The sequence below is a fragment of the Pseudonaja textilis genome, chromosome 10, assembly GCF_049901715.1.
Source record: "Pseudonaja textilis isolate UNSWEBS1 chromosome 10, rPseTex1.2, whole genome shotgun sequence".
In the NCBI taxonomy this organism is placed as follows: Eukaryota; Metazoa; Chordata; class Lepidosauria; order Squamata; family Elapidae; genus Pseudonaja; species Pseudonaja textilis.
The window spans coordinates 21,147,089-21,173,572 of record NC_141999.1 but is presented as its reverse complement, the minus strand read 5'-3'; the positions used below and the strand labels follow the sequence as shown (position 1 = coordinate 21,173,572).

At 47.5% G+C, this 26,484-nt stretch overlaps 2 protein-coding genes across 4 annotated transcripts in view; both read right to left on the bottom strand.

The window, feature by feature from the left end:
* The window catches only part of GRIK5 (glutamate ionotropic receptor kainate type subunit 5), a 66,096-nt gene extending 60,182 nt beyond the window's left edge, over window positions 1-5,914 (bottom strand). Inside the window, exon 1 of the mRNA XM_087940103.1 lies at window positions 5,743-5,914. The gene's annotated coding sequence lies outside the window, so the exon portion shown is untranslated. The remainder of the gene's footprint in view (window positions 1-5,742) is intronic.
* A 13,365-nt stretch (window positions 5,915-19,279) lies between these two features.
* Window positions 19,280-25,374, bottom strand: ZNF574 (zinc finger protein 574). Of its 3 annotated transcripts, none has more exons than XM_026715434.2 (3): window positions 25,288-25,374; window positions 24,301-24,421; window positions 19,280-22,690 (listed from the first exon to the last, which is right to left on the bottom strand). In XM_026715434.2, the coding sequence occupies exon 3, from the start codon at window positions 22,665-22,667 to the stop codon at window positions 19,950-19,952; it is 2,718 nt and encodes a 905-aa protein (XP_026571219.1). In that variant the 5' UTR covers window positions 22,668-22,690; window positions 24,301-24,421; window positions 25,288-25,374; the 3' UTR covers window positions 19,280-19,949. The 3 variants fall into 3 exon arrangements, with proteins under 3 accessions (XP_026571219.1, XP_026571218.1, XP_087796218.1); XM_026715433.2 differs by having other exon boundaries at window positions 25,241-25,324; XM_087940092.1 differs by lacking the exon at window positions 25,288-25,374 and adding an exon at window positions 24,631-24,751.
* Between the last annotated feature and the right edge of the window lie 1,110 nt (window positions 25,375-26,484).

The following is a 26,484-nucleotide window of genomic DNA, read 5'->3' as shown; positions in this document are numbered from 1 at the left end:
CCGCCCTGCCCCCCGCCCTGTTCCCAAATGGTGTGAAGCTGGCTTAAAAATGAGCCTCTGAGCTTATTGACACTTTCCAGAAGTGTAGATGGATGGCCTTGTCATCTCCCGTCAGCCAGATCCTCTTTTGCCTTCTTCTTTTCAAGCCATGTCACTGCACAGACATTAAGCAACAACAACACACAGCCCAAAGGAACGCAATAACTTCCCCTTTTCCACCCCGCTTTCACTCTCCCGGAAAGCCCCGGGACAACTCTGACACCAAGGCCATGCTCAGTCTGCTGGAACTGTCACACCAATTTGGTGGCTGACTTGGATCCTTCCGCATCTTCTCCACGGAGCTGCGTGTCCTCCCCGGAGGGTTAGAGAGAGATCCAAGCTAGCAAGAACACAACTATAACCTTTCCTCCTTCATCTAACAACTGGTGGCCCCAACAGCTGCTCGCCTGGATGCCCTGGGGTGCTGGGTTCAAAGGGGAAGGTGCACAATGTAGTCTAGTGGTCAAGGCACCAGGATAGAAGTCAGGCAAGTGTGAGTTGTAGTCTCACCTTAGGCATGAAGGCTGGCTGAGGGGCTTGGGCCAAACATCAGGAAATGGAGAGTTCTAGTACTGACCTAGGCATGAAAGCCAGCTGGGGACTTTGGGCCAATCACCAGGAGACGGTGAGTTCTAGTCCCGCCTTAGCCATGAAAGCCAGCTGGGTGACTTTGGGCCAATCACCAGGAGACAGTGAGTTCTAGTCCCGCCTTAGCCATGAAATCCAGCTGGGTGACTTTGGGCCAATCACCAGGAGACAGTGAGTTCTAGTCCCACCTTAGCCACAAAAGCCAGCTGGGTGACTTTGGGCCAATCACCAGGAGACAGAGAGTTCTAGTCCCACCTTAGCCATGAAATCCAGCTGGGTGACTTGGGGCCAATCACCAGGAGACAGTGAGTTCTAGTCCCACCTTAGCCATGAAAGCCAGCTGGGTGACTTTGGGCCAATCACCAGGAGACAGTGAGTTCTAGTCCCACCTTAGCCATGAAATCCAGCTGGGTGACTTGGGGCCAATCACCAGGAGACAGTGAGTTCTAGTCCCACCTTAGCCATGAAAGCCAGCTGGGTGACTTTGGGCCAATCACCAGGAGACAGTGAGTTCTAGTCCCGCCTTAGCCATGAAAGCCAGCTGGGTGACTTTGGGCCAATCACCAGGAGACAGTGAGTTCTAGTCCCACCTTAGCCATGAAATCCAGCTGGGTGACTTGGGGCCAATCACCAGGAGACAGTGAATTCTAGTCCCGCCTTAGCCATGAAAGCCAGCTGGGTGACTTTGGGCCAATCACCAGGAGACAGTGAGTTCTAGTGCCACCTTAGCCATGAAAGCTGGCTGGATGACTTAAGATCAGTCTCTGTCTTTCAGCTCAACCTGCCTCACAGGGTTGTTATTGTGGGAAAACAGGGGGAAGAAGGCGTGGTGGATATGTTCGCCACTTTAAGTTATTTGTAAAATTGATAGATACTGTAGATAGATGATAGATAGATAGATAGATAGATAGATAGATAGATAGATAGATAGATAGATAGATAGATGGATGGATGGATGGATGGATGGATGGATGGATGGATGGAAGGAAGGAAGGAAGGATAGGATAGGATAGGATACGATAGGATACGATACGACAGGATACGATAGGATACGATAGGATAGGATTCCTGATGAGAAGGGAGCTGGCCAGCTACACACTCTAGCAAGGCAACCTTCCAATTAAACCAGGAAGAGGGAGGGGGATGGTGTGGGATGGTGTGAGAAATACTAAATGCCGGGAAAAGCCCGATGGCAGCTGAAGGAAACGTGGCTCTTCGTTTCCACCCACTATGGAACCTTTAAATTACCCATCATTTTCGTTGGTCCAGTCATGGCCCTTAATTGGCTGTTTCACATCAACTAAAAAAAGCCAGCTCTGTTGTGGGAAAGGGAAAATTATGTTCCACAAAGAACACCAGGCAAGCAGAAAATGGCTTAGCCCCGGAGAAAGACCACAGCCATCTCCCAGAGATGGCCGGGAATCGCCTATCGTAGAGCAAATGTAACAGACATCATCGCAACGGACGGTGCGGCGTCTTCCCCCCATGGAGGAATCAGAGGAGAAGGCGAGGAAGGCAAGGAGGGTGAAAGGCTGGTTCACAGCAAGAAAGTCACCCACCGGATACGGCTAAGAGCCAAAGAGAGAGAGAGAGAGAGAGAGAGAGAGAGAGAGATGGAATTAGGGTGATAAGAACAGAATGGTATCTGGAGGAGGTAATGGGAAAATAAACTAGCATGGCTACTGCAAAAAACAAGTCCAGGGAAGGCATGGAAAGATAGCTTATCAAGTGGCGCTGCAAACACTCACCACCTAACGGAGGTGTACCTTTGGAGGATGATCTGCAGGATAACTAGATGTGGTTTTAAGCCATGCTGCAGAGAGGACGTTCGTCCCATTGTCTTTGGAGGAAACAGGGGATGGAAAAACAGCAGCAGCAAGCAGCAAGCAGCCAAGATTCCCCACTCCTAGAAATTTAATTTTTAATGCAAAACCACAGCCTGGGGGATAGATCGCTTCAGGCGGATTTGCGGGATTGTAAAAGGCCAGCAACTCACTTTTACAGGCAGAAAAACATTTGAGAGAATGGTTCAGGTTGAGGGGAGAAGGTTAGCTGATGGGAAACGGGCAGGATCTCCGGTTGAAAAGAGATCTGGTAGCCGGGTGGGGATTTGTCCCGCGAGAGGCTTGATCTTTATTTCCTAAGCCAACTAGGGTAGGGATCCTGCTGAGTTCAACAGGCAGGTAATCTGTTCAAAAGGACATCTGTGCATGCAAAATTCCACGAGGGAGAAGCAGCTGTCATTATTCTTCAGAGAGAGATTGAAGAGAGCAACAAGTTGCACTCCAAGTGTTTGGAGAGGGAGTGGAAGAATGTGGATATCTGTGTGCATCTGTTTGTCTGCCTGCCTGCCTGTCTGTCTGTCCTTTCTGGGGCAGGAAGAAGAATTCTAAAGCAACAGTTCCAGTTTGGGTTTTTTTTTTTCAATCGGAAACACGGGAAGTAAAGGGAAAGGAGAAGAAAAAGTTTCAGGCTTAAGGGGATAAGGAGGAAGCAAAGAATACGGCAGGAGTTTCCACCTATGGAATATTGTTAGAAAGGTTTTAAGGACATAAGAAAGAGTCTTACCTTAAAATTTTTAAGGCCTGTGGTCTTCAGCTCCCAGAATTCCCCAGCCAGGATTCTGGGAGTTGAAGTCCACAAGTCTTAAAGTTACCCAGGTTGGACACCCCTAGAAGAGGACAAAGGAGCTGAGAACAGGAAACATATCCAAAACTAAAACTGATCTAGAAATGCTATTACGGTACTACTGTTAGTAAAGCAATGGCAGAGTGGACTAAGGAACTCTGGGAATTGAAGTTGCTCACACTACCTTATAGTGTGGCTGTGAAGACTGTCACAAATAACAGAATTTCCACCTATGGAATATTGTTAGGAAAGTTTTAAAGACATAAGAAAGAGTCCTACCAAATCTGCCTGAAGAAGGGCCCTTAAAATCCTACTTTTTTAAATTCAAAAATGTGTCAACACTATGATTTTTGAAAAGTCTATAAGCAGAATGTCACACCCTGAGGGTTTCCTATATATAGCCAGTATTAACCTTCCAAAAATGATGTTTATCAGGCTCCCGTTCACACAGAAACACAAAACTAAGCATAGTCTATCTGGAAGGATCCAAGGATTGTCTTCCTTGTTTTTATTAAGCAAGCGAGGTTGGTGGGCTATCCCTCCATCTTGTACACGTGAGCATTTGTGGGAAGGGGCAAGTGATATTCTGAAAATCACAACTCCACTGATTCCCAGGACATGAATCCTATAATTTCCATCATTTGTGTGATGGCATCCTAATATATGTGGTTATTACTGGTTCATACGTTCATGGAAGTAACTTCCTTGGCTTATATAGGCAATATGTGATCAAATCCTTCCCTTTAATTAATTAACTCAAAACCCTCTAATTTATATTGATTGGGTTAGCACATTTTCTAATATTCTGAGAAAAGGAGAAAATCTTTTCTCTATCCAGTTTCTTCGTGCATAATTGCACACATCTTTATCATGACTTCTCTTCCTTAAATAAGTGACAAATAATAACAACTTTCCTCAGCAAAAGAGTTGCTTCGTGCCCTGAACAACCCTCTGGTGGATTTGTTACTACAGACACTTTCTTTTCAAGTCTGTTTAATCGTGATTTGCTAAATAAATCAGAACCAACTGCATTCCAGACAGTACACGGTCACGTATTGTAGTTTAGAAACACACCAATTGGACTGTGCTGTCCAGACAGTTTAGTTAACGGGACTTGGGATAGTTAGTTTGTACAGGACAGGCAGAATATGGACCCTTGCAATACACCGACATCAAACAAACTGCTGAAAGCCTTAATGGGATGGATGAACCGATCCCCAGAAAGATTCCCAAGAGGTACAAAAAATGGACAAGGGAAACGGGAATACACAGTCAACAATTAAGTGCGTGGAGAGTTATTCTCCTACGCCAGGGGAAAAAAGTTCTAGTGCTTTGGAACAAAACTTTTGGAACGTGAATTTGCTCTTTCTTTTCCTTCTAAAGCTTTCCATATACATTAAGGACTGGCCAATCAAGTGAAGCAGTAAAACAACCCCCCCCAACTCCCCCCCTCTCCAAATGCAGCTAGTAACTTGTGCTGATTTACTGAAGAAGAGGAAGCAGAGCTGTGGGAGAGGTTTAAAAAAAAACCCTGCAATAAATAAGGATCTAAGAATTGCAAAAAGAGCAAAGGCCCTGGTGGCAAAAAGTAGATTTTTGAGGGTGTGGGGGAGAGATTTAAATGAGGAATGTTCCAGCAAGGGGGTCTATTCAGCACTAAACTTTAGGCCTAAAAGCCTAAAACCGAACAGGCCATTTCAAGCATCCCTTCTGAATGGTCGCAGAAAATCCTATCGCCCATCTCAGCCTGCAACCTTTCCCACAACCAAGGCAGGCCGGTCAGAGGATGGAGGCCCGGTTCAGGCCGGCGGTGGCACGGAGGCCCCAGGAGAGGCTGGCTAGAGCTTAGGGCCAACCGAGGGGGAGAAGGGAATGGCTCCTCATTCTTGGTGATGGGAGCCGGAAAGGCAGGCCAGGTGATGCCAGGGAAGGAGACCTAAAGGAGTCCCAGGGAGGAAGATGCCACCAAGCACAGGTCCCTTTCGAAGAAGCAGCGAGGCTCAAGGATGACCATTCACAGCTGTTTTCCCCATTGGTGGGGGGGGAGGGCAGTAGCCAGGCTGGCAAGATCAGGAAGGGATGGGGAAACTGAGGCACAAGAAGGTGGACAAGGCCGAAAGGCACCTGCCAAGGCTACCCTTCCAACCCTCCATTTCTTTTTCTCCCCCTGCAAGAAAGCATTTCGCCCACTACCACCCACCCACCCACCCCCTCCCCTCCCCTCCGGAATTATTTTTCCCCTCCTCCAGAATGGCTTCCTTAAATCTGCCCCCCTCCCCAACAAGGAGGAAGTCAACCCTCCCTTCCTTTCCATCACCTCCCCCGCCCGTCCCCCAAACCCCTACAAGCAAAACCTCCCCTCAGTTTTAGGTGCACCTGTACAGCCATTTAAACACCGACCGGATGCCATAAAAACCCCAGACGCTTCCACGGCCTCCCTTTCCCCCCTCCCCTGCCCCCAAAAAGGATAAAGTATTTCAGACTTACGGAATCCGTGAACTGCGCCTCCCCCAGCCTCCTCCTTCTCCTCTTTCTCCTCGCAAACTCCTTTCTTGGATGGGGGGTGGGGGGTGGGGGGGAGAAGCCCCTTTTCCTTCGCCGTTCGCTTCTGAGGGGGAAGGAGAAGCCCAGCAGTCCGTCTTCGCCTCAGTTCTCTTCTCGGGGAGTGCGGGGTGTGTGTGGGGTGGGGGGGGAAGGTTTGAGCTTTCTCTGGGAAAGAGAGCCGTCACAGAGGCCCCCACCGACCGGCACACTCCCTCCCTCAACCCTCTCACCCCGCGCGGGGCGCGCGCAGACACCGAGAGAGAGGGAGAGAAACCCACGCGGGGCCGCGCGGAGGGCCCCGCGCGCCCGCATCCGTGCCAATTCCTCTCCCTCAATGGAGAATCCACGAAGAACTCCCGGCTCCTTCCTCCATCTGGAAAGTCCCCGACGCCGCAAGGCTTGGGGGTGGTGGAAAAGGGTGGTGGTGGGGGGTTGAAGGATGTCGGCTGGAGAGGACCCGGAGGCTCGGGCGGTTGCCGAGGATTTCGGCTCTTCCTTCTACCGCCACCTCTACCCGCCGGCCGCTCAGGCCCGAAGTCAGTGGGACGCAGCGAGTTCGTGTGGGGGGGTGGGGGGAGGGAAGGAGGATGGGGAGGGGGATTAATCAGACGTCTCCGGAGTCAAAGCGCCACGAGACCCCTCCGGTCCAAGGGGGAGAACCGTCCGTAAAAAGGAAACTCCCCATGTCCGACGTTCCGGGATGCTGCATCGCCCCTTTTCTTTCCCTGGGGCGGGGGGCAGCCGCCCCCTCCGCCTCTCCCCTTGCCCTGAATGCAAGGCTGTCGCGCCCCCCTTTTTTCTCTCTCCTCCTGCTGGCGAGAGCAAATGTTGATCTTCTGCAAATTGGGTGGGGAGCGACGCAGCGCCCCCCACCGCCCTTCTCTCTCTCTCTCTCTCTCTCTCTGTCTTTCCTTCCTTCTCTCTTTCCCTCCGCTCCGCCGGCGAGTCTTTCTTCCCGGGGCTCCGCGGCGGCGGCGGCGGCAACGGCGGCTCGAATCGATGGCGAAGCTGTTTAATCCGCGGCTCCACCACGTCGGGCTCGCCCGGAGCGGGTGGCGGGAAGGAAGGACGGACGGACGGACGGACGGACGGGAGGCGAGCTCGCTCCGGTCGGTCGCCCCTCCCCTGCCTGGTCCTACCCCCCCATCTCCGAGCCGGGCGGGGGAGGACGGAGGCTGCGAAGACCGGCTGCCCAAACCGCAGCAGCCCGAGCGCTCCTCGCTTTCCGACGCCCCGCCACCATCCCCGGCCAGCTGCGGCGCCCGGGGAGAGGCGGGCAGTGGGGAGCGGGGGGAGCCGAGGGAGGGTCCCTGCCGGGGACACGGGGCGGGGGAGGGGGCAGCAAAGGGCGGTGGGGGCGAGGCCGGGTTGCAAGAAGCGCTGGCCGGCGGCAGCCTCGCTCTTTTGCATCCGGCTCCCGCTGCGGGGCGGGGCGAAGGGGGAGCGCATTGGCATGCGCTGCGGTGCTTCGCCGGCGCGCGCACAGAATCCTGATGAGGCGCCGCCGGGCCGCTGCAATCCGGAGTCACTCCGGCAGGGCTCCCGAGAGCGGCTGGGCTCGGTTCCAGCAGGCACCTGTGGCTGGCCTTCCCCGCCCTGCCGGCAATAGCACTAGCGGCGGCGTTTAGACGTATAGAGCGCTTTGCAGGCCCCTCGAAGAGGTTTACAGAGTCAGCCTGTTGCCTCCCAATGATCAGTTGACCCACCTTGGAAGGATGGGGGGGAGAAAGAGAGGGGGTAAGAGGGAGAGGAGAAGGGAGAGTGGGGGAGGAGAGAGGGAGGGAGGGAGAGAGGGGAAGGAAGGGAGAGGGAAGGGAGAGGGAGGGAGGGAGAGGGGAAGGGGAGGAGAGAAAGAGGGAGAGAGAGGGGAAGAGGGGGAAGGGAGAGAGGGAGGGAGAGGGGGGGAAGGGAGAGAGGGGAGGAGGAGGGAGGGAGGGAGGGAGGGGAAGGAAGGGAGAGAGAGAGGGGAAGAGGGAGGGGAAGGGAGAGAGAGGGGGAGAGGGGAAGGAAGCGAGGGGAGAGAGAGAGGGAGGAGAGAGGGAAGGGAGAGAGAGGGGAAGGGAGGGAGAAGGAGGAGAGAGGGAGGGAGGGAGAGGGAAGGGAGGGAGAGAGAGGGAGGGAGGGACAGAGAGAGAGAGAAGAGGCTTGAAGTGGAGTGTGCCTCTGAGCATGCGCTGTGGGACTTCCTGGCTTTGTAGAAACGCCTTAGCAGGCCAGGTGGGAAATCTGCAGGTATAAGGGGCAGGAGAGAAAGGAATTGGGATTCCCCCAGGGGTGGGGTGGGAAGGAGGGGGCTCTCAATGCTGCTGAACTACAGCTCCCAGCAGCCCCAGGCGGTATGACCGATGGTGAGAGATGCTGGGAACTCTTTCTCACCTGATGATCTAAATGGGCGTTTGTTTATTTTCAGTCCCACGAGCTTTAAGATGGGTGGACTTCAACGCCCAGAATTCCCTGGCTGGGGAATTCTGGGAGTTGAAGTCCATATATTTTAAAGTTTATGTGGTTGCAGAATACTCTTCCTAAATCTTTAATTGCATCTCTCATTTTAATCCCATCCATCTCCTCTACTATAAGAGGTTTGCAAAGGGAGACATCTGTAGCCGAAATATGTTTATGTTATGTATTGGTCTACCCTGGTTTCTATACCAGGCTCACCTACACCATAGATCCAAGGCAGGTTACACTAGAGAACAGGAATCACAAGAAAGCCCGCATCTGAAAACCCGCAGAAACCATGAACGCCATCCAGCCTCCTTAAATAAAACCCTTTTGCAGACCCTTGAAAAGAGTGCATAGCGAAAACCTGCCTTACTTCAGGGGATGAGAAGGGCCCTAGCTGAAAAGACCAGAACCCTGGTTCTTCATAAACAGTGTTATGATGTCTCTGGTTGCATGCAATGTAACAGTCAAGAGACAATATTTTCCCTGAGGCCAAGCCTTGTTGAACACATAGGAGAATCAAAAACCCACACCAGAAATGGTCAGATTCTGTATGAAGCTTTCTTGGCTGCTAGGTTTTACACCAGTTTTGCTAACTCCGTGGTCCAAGTCAAGTGTCCAATTGAATGTTTCCTGGGGGCTGGCAAATAGCCCACTCCATCTCCTTTATGCTCCAAGGGCTCTAAATGTACTATTAGGGAAAAAAAACGTTCAGTTCGGTGGCTTTGGGCCCTGGTCACAGCAGGATTCTGCTTAGGCGTTCTGTGTCTCCGCTTTATAAATTACTACTTAGCTAATCATAATGAGAGTGATCCAGTTACCCTTGAGCCACCAATCACATCATGCACGCTTAACTATATATTATGGGAGTTCCCGGTTTAAACGGCAAGAGAAAAGGTATTAGGCAGAGGTGGCGAAAGAGGAAATCTAGCCAACTTTGACTGTGGTTTTTACTGTGTGGGTTTATATCTAGGGCCACTTTTTATCATTTTAATCTGTTGCAACCCACCAGGAGGGTTTTGAGCCGGGCGAGCTATAAAACCTGTAAAATCTCCAACAGCCAGGGGCTGCGATCTGTGACCGTTTGATTGTTATTCTTGGTGATCTTAGATCAGCCATTGGTAGATATGTGGACATGACCCTTGTCTTTCCTGGCTGGTTAAAGGGATGGGACAAGGAGATGGGTCTAGGCCAAGGGGTCTCCGAATTTGGCAACTTGTGGACGTCTGTTCCCAGAATTCCCCTGCCAACATGCTGCTGGGGAATTCTGGGAGTTGAAGTCCACAGGTCTTCAGGTTGCCATGGTTGGAGATCCCTGTCAGCTTTGGAAGCGATAGTGAGAACAGATGCTTCTACACTGCCACATTTTTGGGCCTGGGGAAAATGGGAGGAGGAATTTCTTGGAGTGTATGTGGTTAGACATAATAACATTCTTTTTCTAAGTCAAGGTCATGTTATTCTGCACATAAGTGAGGGGAAGTCTCAAGTTGGGATGGATGGTGATTGGGGCATATGTGATGTGATGGTGGGTGCAGGGGGTGAATTTGTAATTTTTACTTATTGCAAGGAAACCTGGAACTTTCAGATTCGGGATTCCCCAGTTGTGCCAGTTACTATCCAATTAAAACAGAACTTTTGAGAAGATGTCTGTCTCAGAGTTATTTGTTGGAGTGTGGAGGTTTTCTGGAATGTTGACACCCTGGTCTACACTGTCCCGAAGGCCCATCCTAATCTGCTCTTCCTGGTTAGCTACCATCCTATATCTAATGTCTCCGTTCTGAGGAATATTACAGGGGGAAATGTGGTGGAGTGATAATTAAAAAAAGAGAAGCAAACTATCTGGACCTCTTGTGAGCAGGTTTCTGTGCCAGTTCTAAGCTCCATAATTGGCCTCACGGATGGTCTTTGATGGAACTCAGAAGGAATGTTGCCATCTCTGTAGCACTGGATCCTCTGGGAGCCTTGAGGCTGTCGTTCATAGCTTCCTTCTGAGCCAATTTTGAACACTAAGAGGAAGAGGTATAGTATATAAAATCATACATTGCAATGTCCTACCTATCAATGAATACTTCAGCTTCAACCATAACAACACAAGAGCACACAATAGATACAAACTCAAGGTTAACCGCACCAAACTTGATTGCAGGAAATACGACTTCAGCAAAGAGCGGTGTTAGGGATACACCCTAGCAGAATCTGCACGGCAGTCAGGCAGGCAGGCAAAATATGTGAGATAAACATTTTTGTAGCTTACACTCAGTAAAACAGATACACAGTGCTAGTTAAATAGTTTATTCCAGTAAGAGTTATAGCATAGTGAAAAACGGTCCGTATATCATTCACTAATTCAGTCTGTCCAGGGATTATTCAGTTGCAAATTCCAGTGTTGAAAAAGAGGTCAGTAACCTTACAAATATCAATCCAGTAATATATCTCCTCGCAGTAGAGATATGAAGAAGTCACACCTCCTTTCTTCCTCCAGCATTCAGGGAACACGCAGTTAACAAACCATCAAACCATCAAACCAGTCAGGAATCGTCAGGTTCTCTTGCTCCCCCTTATGGTGGTTCACAACCGCACCCAAAATTACATGCTTTGTAGTTTGAAGTGACACACACTTAAACTTACTATCATAGTTTATATATATTATTTTACCCAAACTACGTTAGGTAACCTATGTTATTCCTAACAAGCGGTCAATGACTGGAATACTCTACCTGACTCTGTGGTTTCTTCCCCAAACCCCAAAAACTTTAACCTTAGACTGTCTACTATTGACCTCACCCCTTTCCTAAGGGGTCTGTAGGGGGCGTGCATAAGCGCACCAACGTGCCTACCGTCCCTGTCCTATTGTTTCTTTTATTTTTCTTATATGTATCCATTTCATGTATTCATAACTATGTTTATACTGTATTTATACCTATTACCTTGTAAGTGATTGACAAATCAAATCAAATCAATGAATCAATAAATAAAATTAATAGTGCCGAGAGCCGCAGTTCTCCTGCTTCCTGTGTGGACCAACCCAAGCAGCGATTCCCAGAGGGAAGAAGCCTCCCCCTGCAGGCATTGATTCTTGGGGTGGTCCAGAGCTCCCTTCTTCTCTTTTCCTCCTTAATGCCTGCGTGAAGCAACTGGGAGAGGTCATCCACCGGTTCAGTGAAATTCAAGATGCTATCTATCAAACTGTCTGGGCTGGAGAGAAGCTGCCCACGCAGCCTCAGCAAATCCTGAATGCCCGGCCGAAAGTCCACCCACAAGAAATAGAATACAGAATAACAAGAGTTGGAAGGGACCCTGGAGGTCTTCCAGTCCAGCCCCCTGCTTAGGCAGGAAACCCGACACCACTTCAGACAAACGGTTATCCAACATCTTTTTAAAAACTTCCAGTGTTGGAGCATTCACAACTTCTGGCGGCAAGCAGTTCCACTGGTTAATTGTTCTGACTGTCAGGAAATTTTCTCCTTAGTTCTAGGTTGCTTCTCTCCTTGATGAGTTTCCACCTGTTGCTTCTTCTCCTGCCTTCTGGTGCTTTGGAGAAGAGCTTGACTCCCTCTCCTTTGGGGCAGCCCCTGAGATATTGGAACGCTGCTATCATGTCTCCCCTGGTCCTTCTTTTCATTAGACTAGACATGCCCAATTCCTACAACGTTTTAGCCTCCAGTCCCCAAAACACCTTTGTTGCTCTTCTCTGCACTCTTTCTAGCATCTCAACTTTTATATATATATATCATGGTGACCGAAGCTGGAGGCCATTTTCCAGGTGTGATCTTATCAAGGCATTATAAAATGGTATTAACACTTCACATGAACTTGATGGTATGGAAACGGGGTCCAAAACAGGCACCCCCTTTTCCCCTTCTTTGCAACAGCCTCCCTTCAAAGGTGCCTCACTCCCTCCTTCCCTCCCACGGCCCCCAAAGGCTGCTAAAAACAGCTGTCCAGGGAGGCCTGCTTTACAAGTTGTTAGTGCCAAGCATAAGTGTTATTCTTTCTTTGGCATAAAGTTATGCTTTGGTTTTACGGCCGGTTGCTTTGGCTCTGGCGCCTAAGATCCTCGAAATAATGGGTAAATAAGTAAATTGGGGGACCCCTCCCCCAGAGCAGTCCTCGTCGAGAAGATGGAATGTTTAAACAGAAGCGCACTATTCAAACAAATGTCTAATGGAACAAATAGAATGGCTCAAAGTAATTTGAAAATCCTCCTCTTGTTCAAGGCTTTTGTACGCCACAAGAGGAGCAGGTAAGGAAATAGGTTAGTTCAAATGTTAGCAAAACATGGCTTTCAAGATTTAATTAGCCAGGTTGCTTGAAAGGGTAGGTGACCAGTGAATTGAATTCGAAGCTGAATTGTAGCTCAGGGTTGAACTGTGGGTCCTTGGTGCTCTCTGAGCTTGGTGCTTTTCCTGCCAGACGTCTCGTTACCAAACTAAATAACATAATCAGTCCTGAAGATGTTACCGAGTTTGGTAACAAAACGTCTGCAGGAAATCCCCCAAGCTCAGAGTGCACCGAGGACTCCGCAACAAATGAATTGATGCAATAGCAGTGTTTCTAAGAAAAATGCCTAGGCGAACCAGTTGGGACATTTAAAATGTTTGGCAGAGACACCCAGAGCTAAACTGAGCTTTCAGGAATGACGTTTTTATTCCAGCAGCAAACTGACAGATTTAGAGACAAGAAATACTTCTGACAAGCAAATGACAAAAAAAACACTACATTGTAGTGTAGTTTAGTCTGACCCTAGAGAAAAACCAGTTTTATCGTTCGCAGATGGACAGATGATTATAGAGGAGTAAACAAACTGCCCATTTGCTGTATTTTCGTGGGGGAATTATAACGCTAATAGGGCACAAGAGTTAAGACATGCAGTGATTTAATTGCACTTTTGTAAGTTCTTAAGAATATGCCCATTGTCACAATGATGTACATCAAACTGAGAGCCTGAAGGAAGGTGGGCTGCTCACATACTGGTTTTTCAAACGTGGCAATTTTAAAATGGTGGACATCTCCCAGAATTCCTTTGTTAGCATGTTGTGGACTTCAGCTCTCAGAATTCCTGCAGCTGTCTGCTGGCTGGGGAATTTGGGGAGTTGAAGCCCATGCACCTTAAAGTTGCTGAAGTTGAGAAACACCGGTCTAAATTAATAAATGTGCAGAAATTTAATTCCTAGGAGAGGTTTTAAATATCACAGATCAACATCTTGCTTAGTTGTATCTGACGAGTCTTAAATAGAATGAAACCGGTCATACGGTGTCAGCTTCCTGATGTTCATACATTATGTTAAATATATATGTGGTCATCCATATCTGCTCCAAACTGAGGCTCTTTAACAATGGTTAAGTGGAAGAGAGAAAAACTGTGGATTGTTACCCAGGGTTACAGCGCGTGAGCCTTTTTCATTTAATAAACTCGGTGTATCTTCCCATGAGTTTCATGTCTAATTAAATTCCAGGGTCTATATAGCCCTTTTGACCAGTCCAGCAGGGAGAGTTTTACTTTTTTAATCTTTAAACCATACCTTTTCATAGTTACAAAGTGGTATCCTTCCACAGAAGAGGTAAGGATGGTACCCATCCTGATTAAAATGTCCATATTTACCATCAAGTGGTTTACAGCTGGAGCAGTTAACCTGTGCCATTTAATTAGCATCATTAATTTAATAGGTGGCGCAAAGGCAGAAGGCTGGGGAGATTTAAAAAAAAATTCAACAGCCTTAATCTGTATATAATGCCTTCGGATATACAGGCAACTTCCGTTACTGTGCAGGTAATCCTCAACTTACGACCACAATTGGAGCCAGAATTTCTGCCACTGAGCAAGGTGGCTTGCCCAATTTTTACATCCTTTTTTGCGACAGTTAAATGAATCATTGTGGCTGACTGAGAAGGTCACAAGTGGTGATGACATGACCCCAGAAATTCTACATGCCAGTTGCCAAGTGCCTGGATTGTAATTACTGTGCCAGGCGCATACAACTTTTGGGAGTTCTAGTTCAGTAAGGATGTAGACTTCGCTCCCTATTCTTCTGTAGAGTAGGCGTCTCCAAACTTGGCAACTTTAAGACTTGTGGACATACTGGCTGGGGAATTCTGGGAGTTGAAGTCCACAAGTCTTAAAAGTTGCCAAGCTTGGAGACTCCTGCTGTAGAGTAACCCACATCTTTGACAGGCAACATCCGGCATGGCTACCATTCACTCCTATTCTTGCCCTAAACAGAAGGAATGACAGGAAAGTCAACTTGCCTGCAGAAAAAGAAAGGAGAAAAAAAAAAAAGAGCATGTCATATTAGAATTCTGCCTTTCATTGATCTGGGTAATTAAAGCCAGTTGCAGAAAGGTTGAAATCCATGTTGTACAACATCTCTGACATGTGCAAGCAGACGCCACCTGGGGATACCGCATTAAAAGACCAGAGCGGATCACTTTGCTTTCAACAGTTATTAATGCCAAATTATATAGTAACCCAAAGTCGTCGTGCTCTGAACGGTCGTATTTTATCCCTGCCTTCTTCTGATTTGCTTTTGCGATGGAAAAAGGAGGGAATAAGGCTGCAAGACTTACTTACACATACACACACACACACACACACACACACACACACACACACACACACACTTTTTCCTCCTCTGCCTTTCCAGCGTTCCTGCTATTTGCACATTTGGAATGTTTGCACTTTTTTTTTTTTTTCCAAACGTGCAATTTTTGGAAAAAGTGCGTATTTTGCCCTTTCCAAATATTGCATATTTGGTGCAGAGAAGAGCAACAAAGATGATTAACGGCCTGGGGACTAAAACATATGAAGACCTGCAGAACTGGCTAGTCTAGAGAAAAGGAGTAGGAGGGAGATGATAGCAGTATTTCAGTATTTGAGGGGCCGCCACAAAGAAGAGGAAGGGGTCGACCTATTTTCCAAAGCACCAGGAGGCAAGAAAAACAACCGGTGGATGGAAGCTAATCGACGAGAAAATCACCCTGGAATTAAGTGGAAACTTCCTAGGTGAGGACAATTAACCAGTGGAACAGCTGGCCATCAGAAATTGTGGCTGCTTCATCACTGGAAGTTTTTAAGAAGAGACTGGACAGCCACTTGTCTAAAATAGTGTAAGGTTTCCTGCTTGAGCAAGGGTTGGACTAGAAGACCTCTAAGTTTCCTTCTAGCTTTACTCTAAATTGAAACTGAACTATGTGAAGCTCTCACATGTCCATCAAAGACTCATCAAAAAGGGGGAGCTCCTCATAGTTAAACATAGGTGCCTCCCTATGCCTTTGATGTATAGGTTGTCTCAAAATTTCTCGTCGTAGAAATGTGCCTTTTGTTTTATAATACAGGTAGTCCTCGACTTATGACCGTGTGAAAAAAAAAATCATAACTGCCATTGCTTGCTGGGGTATTCTGGGAGTTGAAGTCCACACATGTCCAAGCTGCCAAGGTTGAAAAACACTGGATTATATTTCTCTCCAAAGTCTCTTCACAGCTAGATTCAATGATTTTCTAAGTTACCAAGCATATTGCCTCATTTTGAGGAATAAAGAGTACTTCAGCTGGATGTGTTATAAATCACAGGTGAACCAAACATCTAAGAACCCATTTCTCTCATGTTCTCAATTACGTGATCAAAAGGAAAACATCATGTACTGTCTGTCTGTGTGAGTGTAATTAATACACACGTAGTCAAAAAGACGTCTAATGCATTAAAACCGTATGAAAAGAAAAATGCACAGACCCCAGAGAACAAACAAATCTTTAAACAAAAGTATTTTTAAAAAGAAAACAATGAACTAATCGAAAGGGAAATCTCATTGTAAATGTAAGCAGGGAAAGAAACCCTAGTTAAAAACCAATTGAATCATTATTAAAATGACGTATCTTCAATTTTCAAAGTAATTCAATTTTTAGACAATGCACTGAACCAAGACAAAACGGGAACCGTATTGTCCAGTCTTGTATCGTATTTAGTACAAAACTTATTTAAAGCCTCTGAGAGCTGACAAATTTGGTGAAGCCAAATATGGAACACTTGCATTCTGCCAGGAGACCCTAAGTCATTTTTTTCACAACAGTTCAGTCTTCATCTAAAGTCTTTCACAGGCTGAAGGACTTAAAATGGCTCTAGAAAATGTGTGTGTGTGTGTGTGTATGTATGTATATATATTCGGGTATTTTCCCACGTCATTTATAGTTGTGCTTTTAAAGTTGTAGCAACATTTCGGCAGAATCTCATCTGCCATCGTCACGGAAAACTTTTGCTTCAGTGTGTTTCTAAAGCCTGCGCTGCACTGATGTTACCTAGTTGGGTAATGAAATGTCTCAGGACAACAACCAATTTCAGAGAACACCAAGGACTACTTTATGTCTATTTCTTTCGTAAACTCAACGATCATCCAGCAAGGACAGCCTTTTTTGGGTGGTGCTCTAAAATCTGTTGCTGTTGTATTTATTTATTTAATAGCTGCCCACTTGGTGATTCTGAGCAGCATATACCCTTACAAATAGTATAATAACCCCCACACACACACACCCTCCATGGCAGCGACAAACATAATTGTACAAGCCACTTATTCTGTTCTAAGGCCCACTGAAAAAAAACCATACCTTGAGGGTCATTATTGTAATATTTATTATGTTACTATTCTGTACTGTACTCTACATATTGGAGAACACAGTTCTTCTTTCCAAGCTCAGTAACATCTGCTCCAAGGCATTCCTTCAAAAAACGTTAATGTGTTCCACTGAACTGGAAGATTCACAGACAAGCGGAAATGTATAGAAGCATAAGCTAAGGGAGCAAACAGGAGAAAGGAGAAGAAAGATCACAACAGAATCCTTCCAGCAGTTGTGACAAAACCGAACGTTTATCATCAAAAAAATAAAAGCACAAGAGGAATTGCTCTGCCACTCTGGGAGAATGGAATTCTTGTTATATGAAAATCCAAAGGCAAATGTTATTTGATCCAATCCATATTTACCGTACTCGGCCTTTCTGTCTGGTGTCCTCAGCACCATGGCCAGCTCCTTTGCCTACCAAACTACTGAAGAGGAACTGGTTAACCGCTAAGATTTCCACCTGAGGGCACACCATGGCATGAACCTTTCTCTACTACTCTTCCCATGCCAGATTAAGAGGTCCTTGTCCTCCCAGTTACATTCACTCATCTTGTGTGTGGAAACAGGAAGGGGTAGAAGAGGAAAAAACAAGGTGCTCCAAAAGCCGCATAGCAATCTTCCAATATCTGAGGGCTGCCCCAAAGAAGAGCGGGTCAACTTAGTCTCCAAAGCACCAGAAGGCACGACAAGAAACAACCGATGGAAATTTAGCAACCTAAGAACTAAGAACACATTTCCTGATAGTTAGAACAATTAATCAGTATAACGACTTGCTTCCAGAAGTTGTGTGACCTCCAACACTGGAGGTTTTCAAGAAGAGGTTGGGCAACCATTTGTGTGAAATGGTATATAGGGTTTCCTGCCTGGGCAGAGGGTTGGACTAGAAGACCTCCACAGCCCCTTTCAATTCTGTTAAAGGAATTGCAGCTAGGATTTGTTTGCTTCAGTAGTGAGACGCAGGAGGAACGGTAAGACTAGATTAGAAAAGGGAAAATCGGAGAAAGGGAGGAAACAACTCAGAGCCAGGGTTTAGCCGACAGTAACCAAAACTGTTTTGCAACTTAAGAGCAATTCTCCCAAAAATATTAGGTTGTAAAGGAAACAGGTTTCTGGCTATATTGCCATTTAGCCTCTCAGGATCCATTTCATCTTACTTAAAGTGTGGATGCGCGTTCCAATTTAAACTTTGTCCCTGTAACCCCTTTCAATCAAGGGCCCTGTCTTAAGTTGTCTTTAGGAATGGCTACAGTCTTGAAATTTTTAGTGCGACAACGAATAGCATGAACGGTAATTATATTTCCAATGAAATTGCCAACATTCGAAGTTCATGCCGCTGGGAAAAGACACCAGGCGATGCCTGTCCTTCTTTTGATCTCCTCTGGGGCACTTGGATGAATGTTGGAAGCCGGCTGCTGGGCCACACCATTTCTTTGTACAATTCAACAAGAATATTCTGGTCTACAGACCCACCTAGTGGACGTTATGCCAAACTACCCTCCTCCCCAAATGAGGAAAGGCCCTTCAAGGGGCATTCACAACAGCACAATTTTTGCCAGCCTTAAAAAAACAAAACAAAAAAAACCCCTTCACAATAACTAGACATATCCTTTACATTTGCCACGACTCTTTACTTTCCGTTAAAGCCAGAGGCCTCCAAACTTGGCAACTTTAAGACTTGTGGACTTCAACTCCCAGCTATGCTGGCTGGAGAATTCTGGGAGTTGAAATCCACAAGTCTTAAAGTTGCCAAGTTTGGGGACCCCTGGTTAAAGCCAATACTTTCTGGCTAACTAATTATAACATTTGAGCTAATTATACCAGGAAAGGGGCGGGGCGGGGGGGGCACAGACTGTCTCATTCAAAATTTTGTGACACATTTTAGTGTTATCTTAAAATTCTGAAAATATCGAATCTATTTTTTCCTTCCCAAAGTTAATGAGAGTTTTTGTTTGTTTTACTCATTAAAAAAAAGACATATTTAGGGCTGAATGAAATTTCTGCAACTGGAAACCTTGTATTTGATTAATCTCAACCAAGGATTTCCTCCTGTTTAAATAAATGTTATGACAGGCACTATCTTTCAAGAGTAAGGTGAAGGAATGTGCTTTTTAAAATGCTGCGTAGTTAAAATAATCAGTTAATCAGGCTCACTTTCCATTTCTCATCAAGTAACTAATCAGATAAATATATATGCCTGAGAAAATTTAGGTGATCAGTTAGCATAGATGATTACCGAATTAACTAACAAGTTGGTAGTGTGTATGTATGTGTGTGTGTGTGTGTGTGTGTGTGTGTGTGTGTGTGTGTGTATATTCAACCTTATCCATTCTTCATTACCACATTTCACTCACATCGGGATGTTCTCTGTCCCAAACCAGGGGAAAAAACGCTATACAATGCTCAGTTGGAGGGGGGAAAAAATCACAAGTGTTTTCATTTCTATTTTATTTTAATATGAAATAACAAAATGCTCCCACAGCCATGGGAATGAGCCCGGTTAGCAAGAAACAAAATAATTATAATAATTTGTATCATGGATCATGAAGGATATCTTAGAGCAGGAAACCAACAGCAAACAAGGAGCAAATCCGATAGTGAACAGAGCAGATTCAAGATGCATTTACAACCCAGCTCAATCCCAAGCAAGAAGGGGATCATCAACAACAAACACCCGCCCCGCCCCAACACACACACAAAAAAATAGCATTAAAAGGATTCAACTGTAGAGAAGGTTGCCATGGGTTGCCCAAGTCGGAAGAGAAATCGTTTTGTTCTGCTGAGGGGGGGGGGAAACGGCCCAATACCAACCAGAAAGGAAGCATCAGACCACAGGATGGGACGGAGTGCCCAGCCATCAGGACGGCTATCTGAGTGGTGAGCAGGTGGGACAAAGCAACACCCGGCTCATTTACAGACCGGGTGGAAAAATAAAAGATGCGATCACATTCCAGGAGCGCAGAGAGCAGCGGAAGTACGGAGACAAGGCGGAGGGGCCGTTTCGGCAAACACCAGAGCCTGAAAAGGGGGAGCCAAAGAGGGGGAGCAGCTCCCAGTCCACCTCAAGGGACCAGCTGCCCCTCTTCACTCCCCCCAGCCTGACTCAAACGCCCCCAATCTGGACATTTTCCACCTGGATGTTCTCAAAGTGAACACCTCCATCCGTCGGGTAGATCTCGATGGTCTCCACCACAGGGATGGTTTCCATAATGGTCACCGTGTTGCCATAGACGGGTTCGCTCGAGACCACCGAGGCGGAGGATGTTGCCGTCGCAGCGGCGGCTGCCGCAGCGGCGGCTGCCGCAGCAACAGCCTCAGCCATGACTTCCTGCTCATTCTGCAGGCGCTGCTGCTGATGCATTTTACGATGCTTCCAGAGGTTGGAGAAGGAGCGGTAGGCCTTCCCGCAAGCATCGCAGTGGTAGGGGCGTTCCCCCGTGTGGATGCGCTTGTGCTCGGCCAACCGCACCGCGATCGTAAAGGCCTTCCCACACTCCTCACATTTAAAGGGTTTCTCCCCGGTGTGCAAGCGCCGATGATCCTTGAGGTGGGTGGACTGCCGGAAGGCCTTCCCGCAATCCGGGCAAGGGTAGGGGCGTTCCCCGGTATGGATGCGGCGGTGGACCTGCAGGGACGTCTCTGTGCTGAACAATTTCTTGCAGTCGCTGCACTCAAAGGCTTTGGAGCAGGCGGGGCGCCGCGGACGGGGTGGGGGTGGTTCCAGCACCGGCAGCTCCTCCTCGACCCCTTCGGGGACCTGGATGTCCCCGTGCAGCCGTTCGTGGGCTCTCAGCTGCACCGTCGAGCCAACTTTCTTGCCGCACACGGAACACTCGAAGTGGCGACTCATCTTGCCACACTTGTGTTCCTTCAGCTGCTCGGCTGTGACAAAGGCAGCCCCACAGCCGGAGGTACAACGGTGCGGCTGCTGGCCAGTGTGACTCAACTGGTGAACCTCCAGCAGGCGGCGAAGCAAGAAGGAACGGCCACAGGTCTGGCACTTGTAGGGATATTCCCCGGTGTGGTGATAGCGGTGCATAAGCAGGCGGTAAGGCCGGTGGAAGACACTGCCACACTCCTGGCATTTGTAAGGATAGTGGCGGCTATGCACCAGGAGGTGCTGCTGCAGTGTGGATGACTGCGTGAAGCACTTTTGGCAGATGTCACAGCGGTAAGGACGCTCGCCCGTATGCGTCAAACGGTGGCGTTGCAAATTGGCCGGGGAATTGAAGCTTTTGCCACACTCCTTGCAGTGGTACGGCCTTTCCCCGGTATGCGTCAAGAGATGGTTGCGCATGTGCGACTTCTTCTTGAACATCTTGCCACATGTCAAGCATTTGTGGCGGCGCTCCATCTTGTGGGCAAAGCGCTGGTGGCGCGACAGCTGGGTCTGCTTGGGAAAGGCCTTGCTGCACATCTGGCACTGAAACTCGTCAGACTTTTTCTCCTGGGCGCCGCCCTCCACGGAGGCGACGCTGCTGCCCACAGAACAAATGAGGGCCAGAGGGATGATTTCTTGCTTGTCTTCCGGTTGCTCTGAGGCTTCCGGGGGCTCTTCCTCGAGGGGCTGGTCCTCGGGAGGAGAGGAAGGCAATTCATAGATCTGGGCTGAATTGGCGCTGTGGGAGCGTCGATGATAGAGAAACTTGGTCATGTTGATGAAAGTCTTGCCACAGGTGCAGCGGTACAGGGGGTTTGGCGAATGGGTGCGCCGATGGGACAGCAGCACCGCCTCGGTGCCAAAGCCCAAGCCGCATTCCACACAGAGGAAGCGCGACTCGCCGCTGTGCTCCTCCCGATGTTTCTCCAGAGCAGCTGGAGACGGTAGCACCTTGCTACACAGGGGGCATTTGAAGGCACCCTGCCGGTGACTTCTCATGTGCAGTTGCAGTTTATGGGCTGATGGAAACAGCTGGTCACACTCGGTGCACAGATACTCCTTAATGGCCTGCTTGGCTTTACGGGGTGGCTGCTCCCCGGGGTTGTTTTTAAGTTCGTAACTGTGATCGGTGGCTGTGACGCTAGTCTGAATTTGTGCCGGGACAGCTCCATTTTGTATGCCCATTAAATTTGGCGGCAGTAACTCTTTGGGCTCTGCAGGGCAAGAAGCAGGCAACTCCCTAATTTGTGTCCCTGGGGTTGGCTGTATCACTTGATGTGAGGCCTGATGCTCTAGGAAGTCTGTGGTTGACTGGAACAGCTGGAAACATTCACCACACTCGTAGAGCAATAACTGCACAGTGCCACAGGAATCCCCTCCGTCCTCTGGCTTGCGGTAGGAATGTTCCAGGTTTACAAGGGCCTGGCTCTGAGGTGGAGGTGGTGGTGGTGGTGGTGGAGGAGGAGGAGGAGGAGGAGCAGCAGCAGCAGTTGCTGCTGGTGGTTCTGGGGGCTTGCGGTGGCTCTGACGGTGGGCAAGCCACACATCCTGACTGGTAAACAGAGCTTTGCATTCTATGCACTCGTAGTGGATTTGACTGGAACTCAGAGGCTTGACCAAAGGTTCTGGTTCATGAGTAACCATCTTCAAGTGCATCTCCTGATGTTCAAGCAACTGACTTGGAGACATGAGAATCTGTCCACACTCCAAACATTGGTACTGGCTTTCCTGCACAGTCACTGTTTGATAGAGACCAGCCTCGCCACCTGCCATCAACCCAGCTTCTGCCAACCCGACTACTTCATACTGCTGCTCCTGGGAGCACATGTGGCTCTGCTGATGCACCAAAGCATCCTCTAAGGAACTAAACTGCTGGCTGCACTCGGAGCAGACATAGTGGTGCTCTACATACAACAGAGTTTCTTCCGCTGGTTCAGCCATCACAAAAGATGGCTCCCTGTGTACTGGGAAAAGAAAGAGAGAGGAGGAAAAATATTAGGGAGCTGATTGGTTGAGACTGCGCTTGGAACATCTGGTTGATTGATGAGGACAAACACTTAAGTTATTTTAAAAGCTCCCTCAGACTTTTAAAAGGGCCATTTGTAATGCAGGCACTTCCCAATCCATGGGTGGCAGGAAGCTACTCAGAAGCATTCTTTTCAGACAAATTTGCAAAGTGCTGTGATAAATCTATCCTTTTTAAACAAAAAAACAAACAAACCTTTTTCATTCAATAACCAAGTTTTTTTTTTTGGAATGAGTTACATCTGTCTCCTACATTATACCTATCATGAAACAGTGAAAATCTCATTGGCAAATTCCACAGCAAGAAATTTGAGTTGTAAAGCAAAAATTGCAAGCAGCACCATCCAATGTGGACTGTCTCACTGGAGATTACTGTTCTATAAGGGTGTATAGAATTCTAGTCTTCATCAATCAACTACAGGCTGCAAATTGGTTAAAAGAGAAAATGTTAATTATCACCTGATTTATTTGAAAGTGTTGTTTGGTTTATCTGATTAGGTTTGAAGGCTTACTTCTATTCATTATTGCTTTAGGATATGAAAAATTAAATAGTAAAGATGTCACTTCCTTCTAACAACAAGGACTTTTAGAAAATAACCATGCAATTAAGAAAATAGAACATTATTTGACTCCAGATTGTCTTCCTTCTCCCATATTATCTACTGAGACTGACACTGACACTGTCTATCTCACATTAAACATATTGTTGTTCCTTAGTTTGGGATTCTCCCACAATATTTGATTTCTACAGCCACCTATCTCAATATGTAACTCTGGGCAGTGTACATCATGAAGCATAAAGCAAGTAAAACAATACAAAATAAATATTTATGGCATCAAGTAAAAATCAATCTGAATGCCAATCCGATTTCAAGATTATACTAAATTATTCAGGATGATAAAAACTCATGGAGGGATTGCATAATACTCCAAAAGGAAATTTCAAAATTGGCAAGTGATTTTAAATAGCTCAATTTAAGTGGACCACAAGGTTCTCATCCCTCTTCTGCCTGAAGATACAACTTTATTTTCTCTAGCCTCAGAAAATCACCGTATCATATGCTAAAGAGACCTTTTACCATATCATATGCTAAAGAGATCTAGCCCAATCTGATCCATGCAGGAAGTTATTAAATCATCTCAGGTAAGTGGGAATCCAGTCCCCATTTGACAACTGCTAACAGGGAGCTAGCACTGCTCTAGACTAACTTTTCTATTTCTTAACACTTCTTACAACTCAGAAATAATATTCAGCCAGAATCTAATCCCCTTGGTTTTTCTCCTATTGTTTTCTTGGACATTGCATCCTTTAAAATATTTGTTCATCACTATCTCATCTCCCCTTACTGTACGTAGTATTTTTCTTCCAACTTAACTAATCCAATTCTTTTTTAATGTCGATTTTCAGATCCTTTATCGACTTAAGAGCAATTGTCTGGCACCCCCCTTCAACTTCTCCATGTCCTTTTAAAGAACAATGCCTGGCCAGCAAGCCCAATGCTCCAATGAGGTTTAACTAATATAGTTTATCTAGTTTTCTCTCACATACCTTCCAGGCCTAAATTCAAGGACCTTAGGCCTTAGAAACTCATCCAGTCTGGCCTCTGTCGGCAACATGCACCGCGTTTCGGACCAGAAGATCCTTTGGTGAAAGCTTGGAGTTTAAAAGACTGCAAAGAAGACAGCAGAGAAGGTTACAACTTATTCCACCCATCTCAAGTCCCGGTTTCTGACCCACCCACCCTTCAGAAGGAAGGGGTCCCCCTCCTTCCCCCAAGCCTTTAATTCTTAAGCTACAGGATGAAGCAGGAGCCCCAACTCAGATCTCCTTCACCCCACCCCACCCCTCCACTTTTCCACCTCACTTTTCCAGACAAACCTCCTTGTTTCCTTTGCAATGAAGAACACCCCCCTTCCCCCCTCCAGACCCCGTGCAATGGAGGGTTAGACTTTATTGTCATTGCACCTCATACAATGCCATCTTCAGTGCACGTTATAACTACAAAAATAAAACACACGCATCCTTCGCCTTCTATACAACTGAATTGAAACACACACACACCCCACCGATATTGCATTAGTATATTAGGTATATTAGTATATTAGGGCAATTCCAAGCCTCAGATGCAACACCCCGCCCCACCCCGACCCCAATCGCACCCCTGTCCTGGGGCCTGTAGCCCATCCCCAAAATGCACACCCTCTTGTCGACTTTCAACCCCCCATGGAGGTCAGCCCCTCCCCTGCGCCAGGAGGGTCCCCACTTCCACACCATTGCAAGTTGGGAGGAGGACACCTAACCCCCCTTTATCTCCAACATCCTCTCACGTTGCGCTCTCCGGGCTCCCCTCCCCACCCCGGCGGGAGGGGGTGGCACCCGCCGCTCTTCCCCCCTCGTAGGGTGGGGAGGGCTCCCGCCTCCCTCTGGCCTCCCTCCCCCTTTAGCTCCCCCTGCACTAGGGGCGCTCTCCCCAGCCCCCTCCCCTCACCTTTTTTCCTCCCTTCTGTCCCCCCACCGCCCAACCTTCTCTCTCACCCTCCTGGTCGAGCAAACCCTCTCTCTATTGGATTACAGGGCGCAGCGAATCCGGAGGCGGCTTACTCAACCGCCGGCCAATGGAAGGGGCCCTTGGTGCACCGCGCGCGAGCCCTTGCCCGAAGCCGTCGGGATTCGCATAGGGAGACGTCACAATGACGTCGCGGCCAGGCTCGAGCCAGGCGGCTCCCTTTCCCCCTTGAGAAGGGGCGGGGCGAAAAGGAAAAGCGAGGGAACCGGCCGGCTGGGCTGTACCAACATGAGCAGACGGGGGGTGGTAGACGTAAAAAAAAAGGAGGAACAAGAGTGGCAGTTGGGCCGAACCAAAGTGGTGGGCGAGTGTGAAGGGAGTAATGATTGCTTCAGCGATGGGAGGAACGATTGAGCATATACGGGCTATCTGTCCGTCTATCTATCTATCTATCTATCTATCTATCTATCTATCTATCTATCTATCTATCTTCAGGAAATTTATCTCGCCTCAGAAATTCTCAGACTTCGTGGGAAAGCCTTTATGCGTCAAATAATAATGTTTTATTAATTATGAACTTGTTTATTCGTCTCAGAAGCATCACAATTAAAATAGGGCATACTGTGACATAAAATATAAAATACAAGATTAAAATATGCACAAGTTAAATCATGAGCTTGATGAATCGCTACACTGTGATGCCCTGGGGGATTCTGGGAGTTGAAATCTGCACATCTGCAAGGTGCCAAGCTTGAGAGACACTGAACTGGAGGAAAGAAGATAAATTCCCTAAAGAAGACCATTGGGCAGATGTTTCCCCTTTATGCAGATCCGAACTTGGAAGAAAAGGAAAGAATATCAATTCTATTAAGAGGATCTTTGGGAAAGATGTGCACCTCTGGATTTGGAGGAAGAGGGAGAAGGAAAGGAAGAGAGATTCCCCCCCTGCAATATTTCTCTCCAGCTTGGTTGCCCAATCGGCCATCTGAGGTCTTCTTGATAGGCATCATGAGAGAGAGGTTGAAGCAACCAAAAGAGGAAAGAAAAATGATGGGTAAAAGAGAAGACGAAGGGAGAGAGAAAGCTCGCTTTCTCAAAAAAAAAGAAAAAAGAGGAAGATAGAAGAAAAGTGAGCAAAGCGACTACTTATAGAAGAAAAGATTGGAAACAGAAATCAGAAGAACTGACTTGGTGAAGAAGCACCATGAGGTTGTCCTACTAGTTGC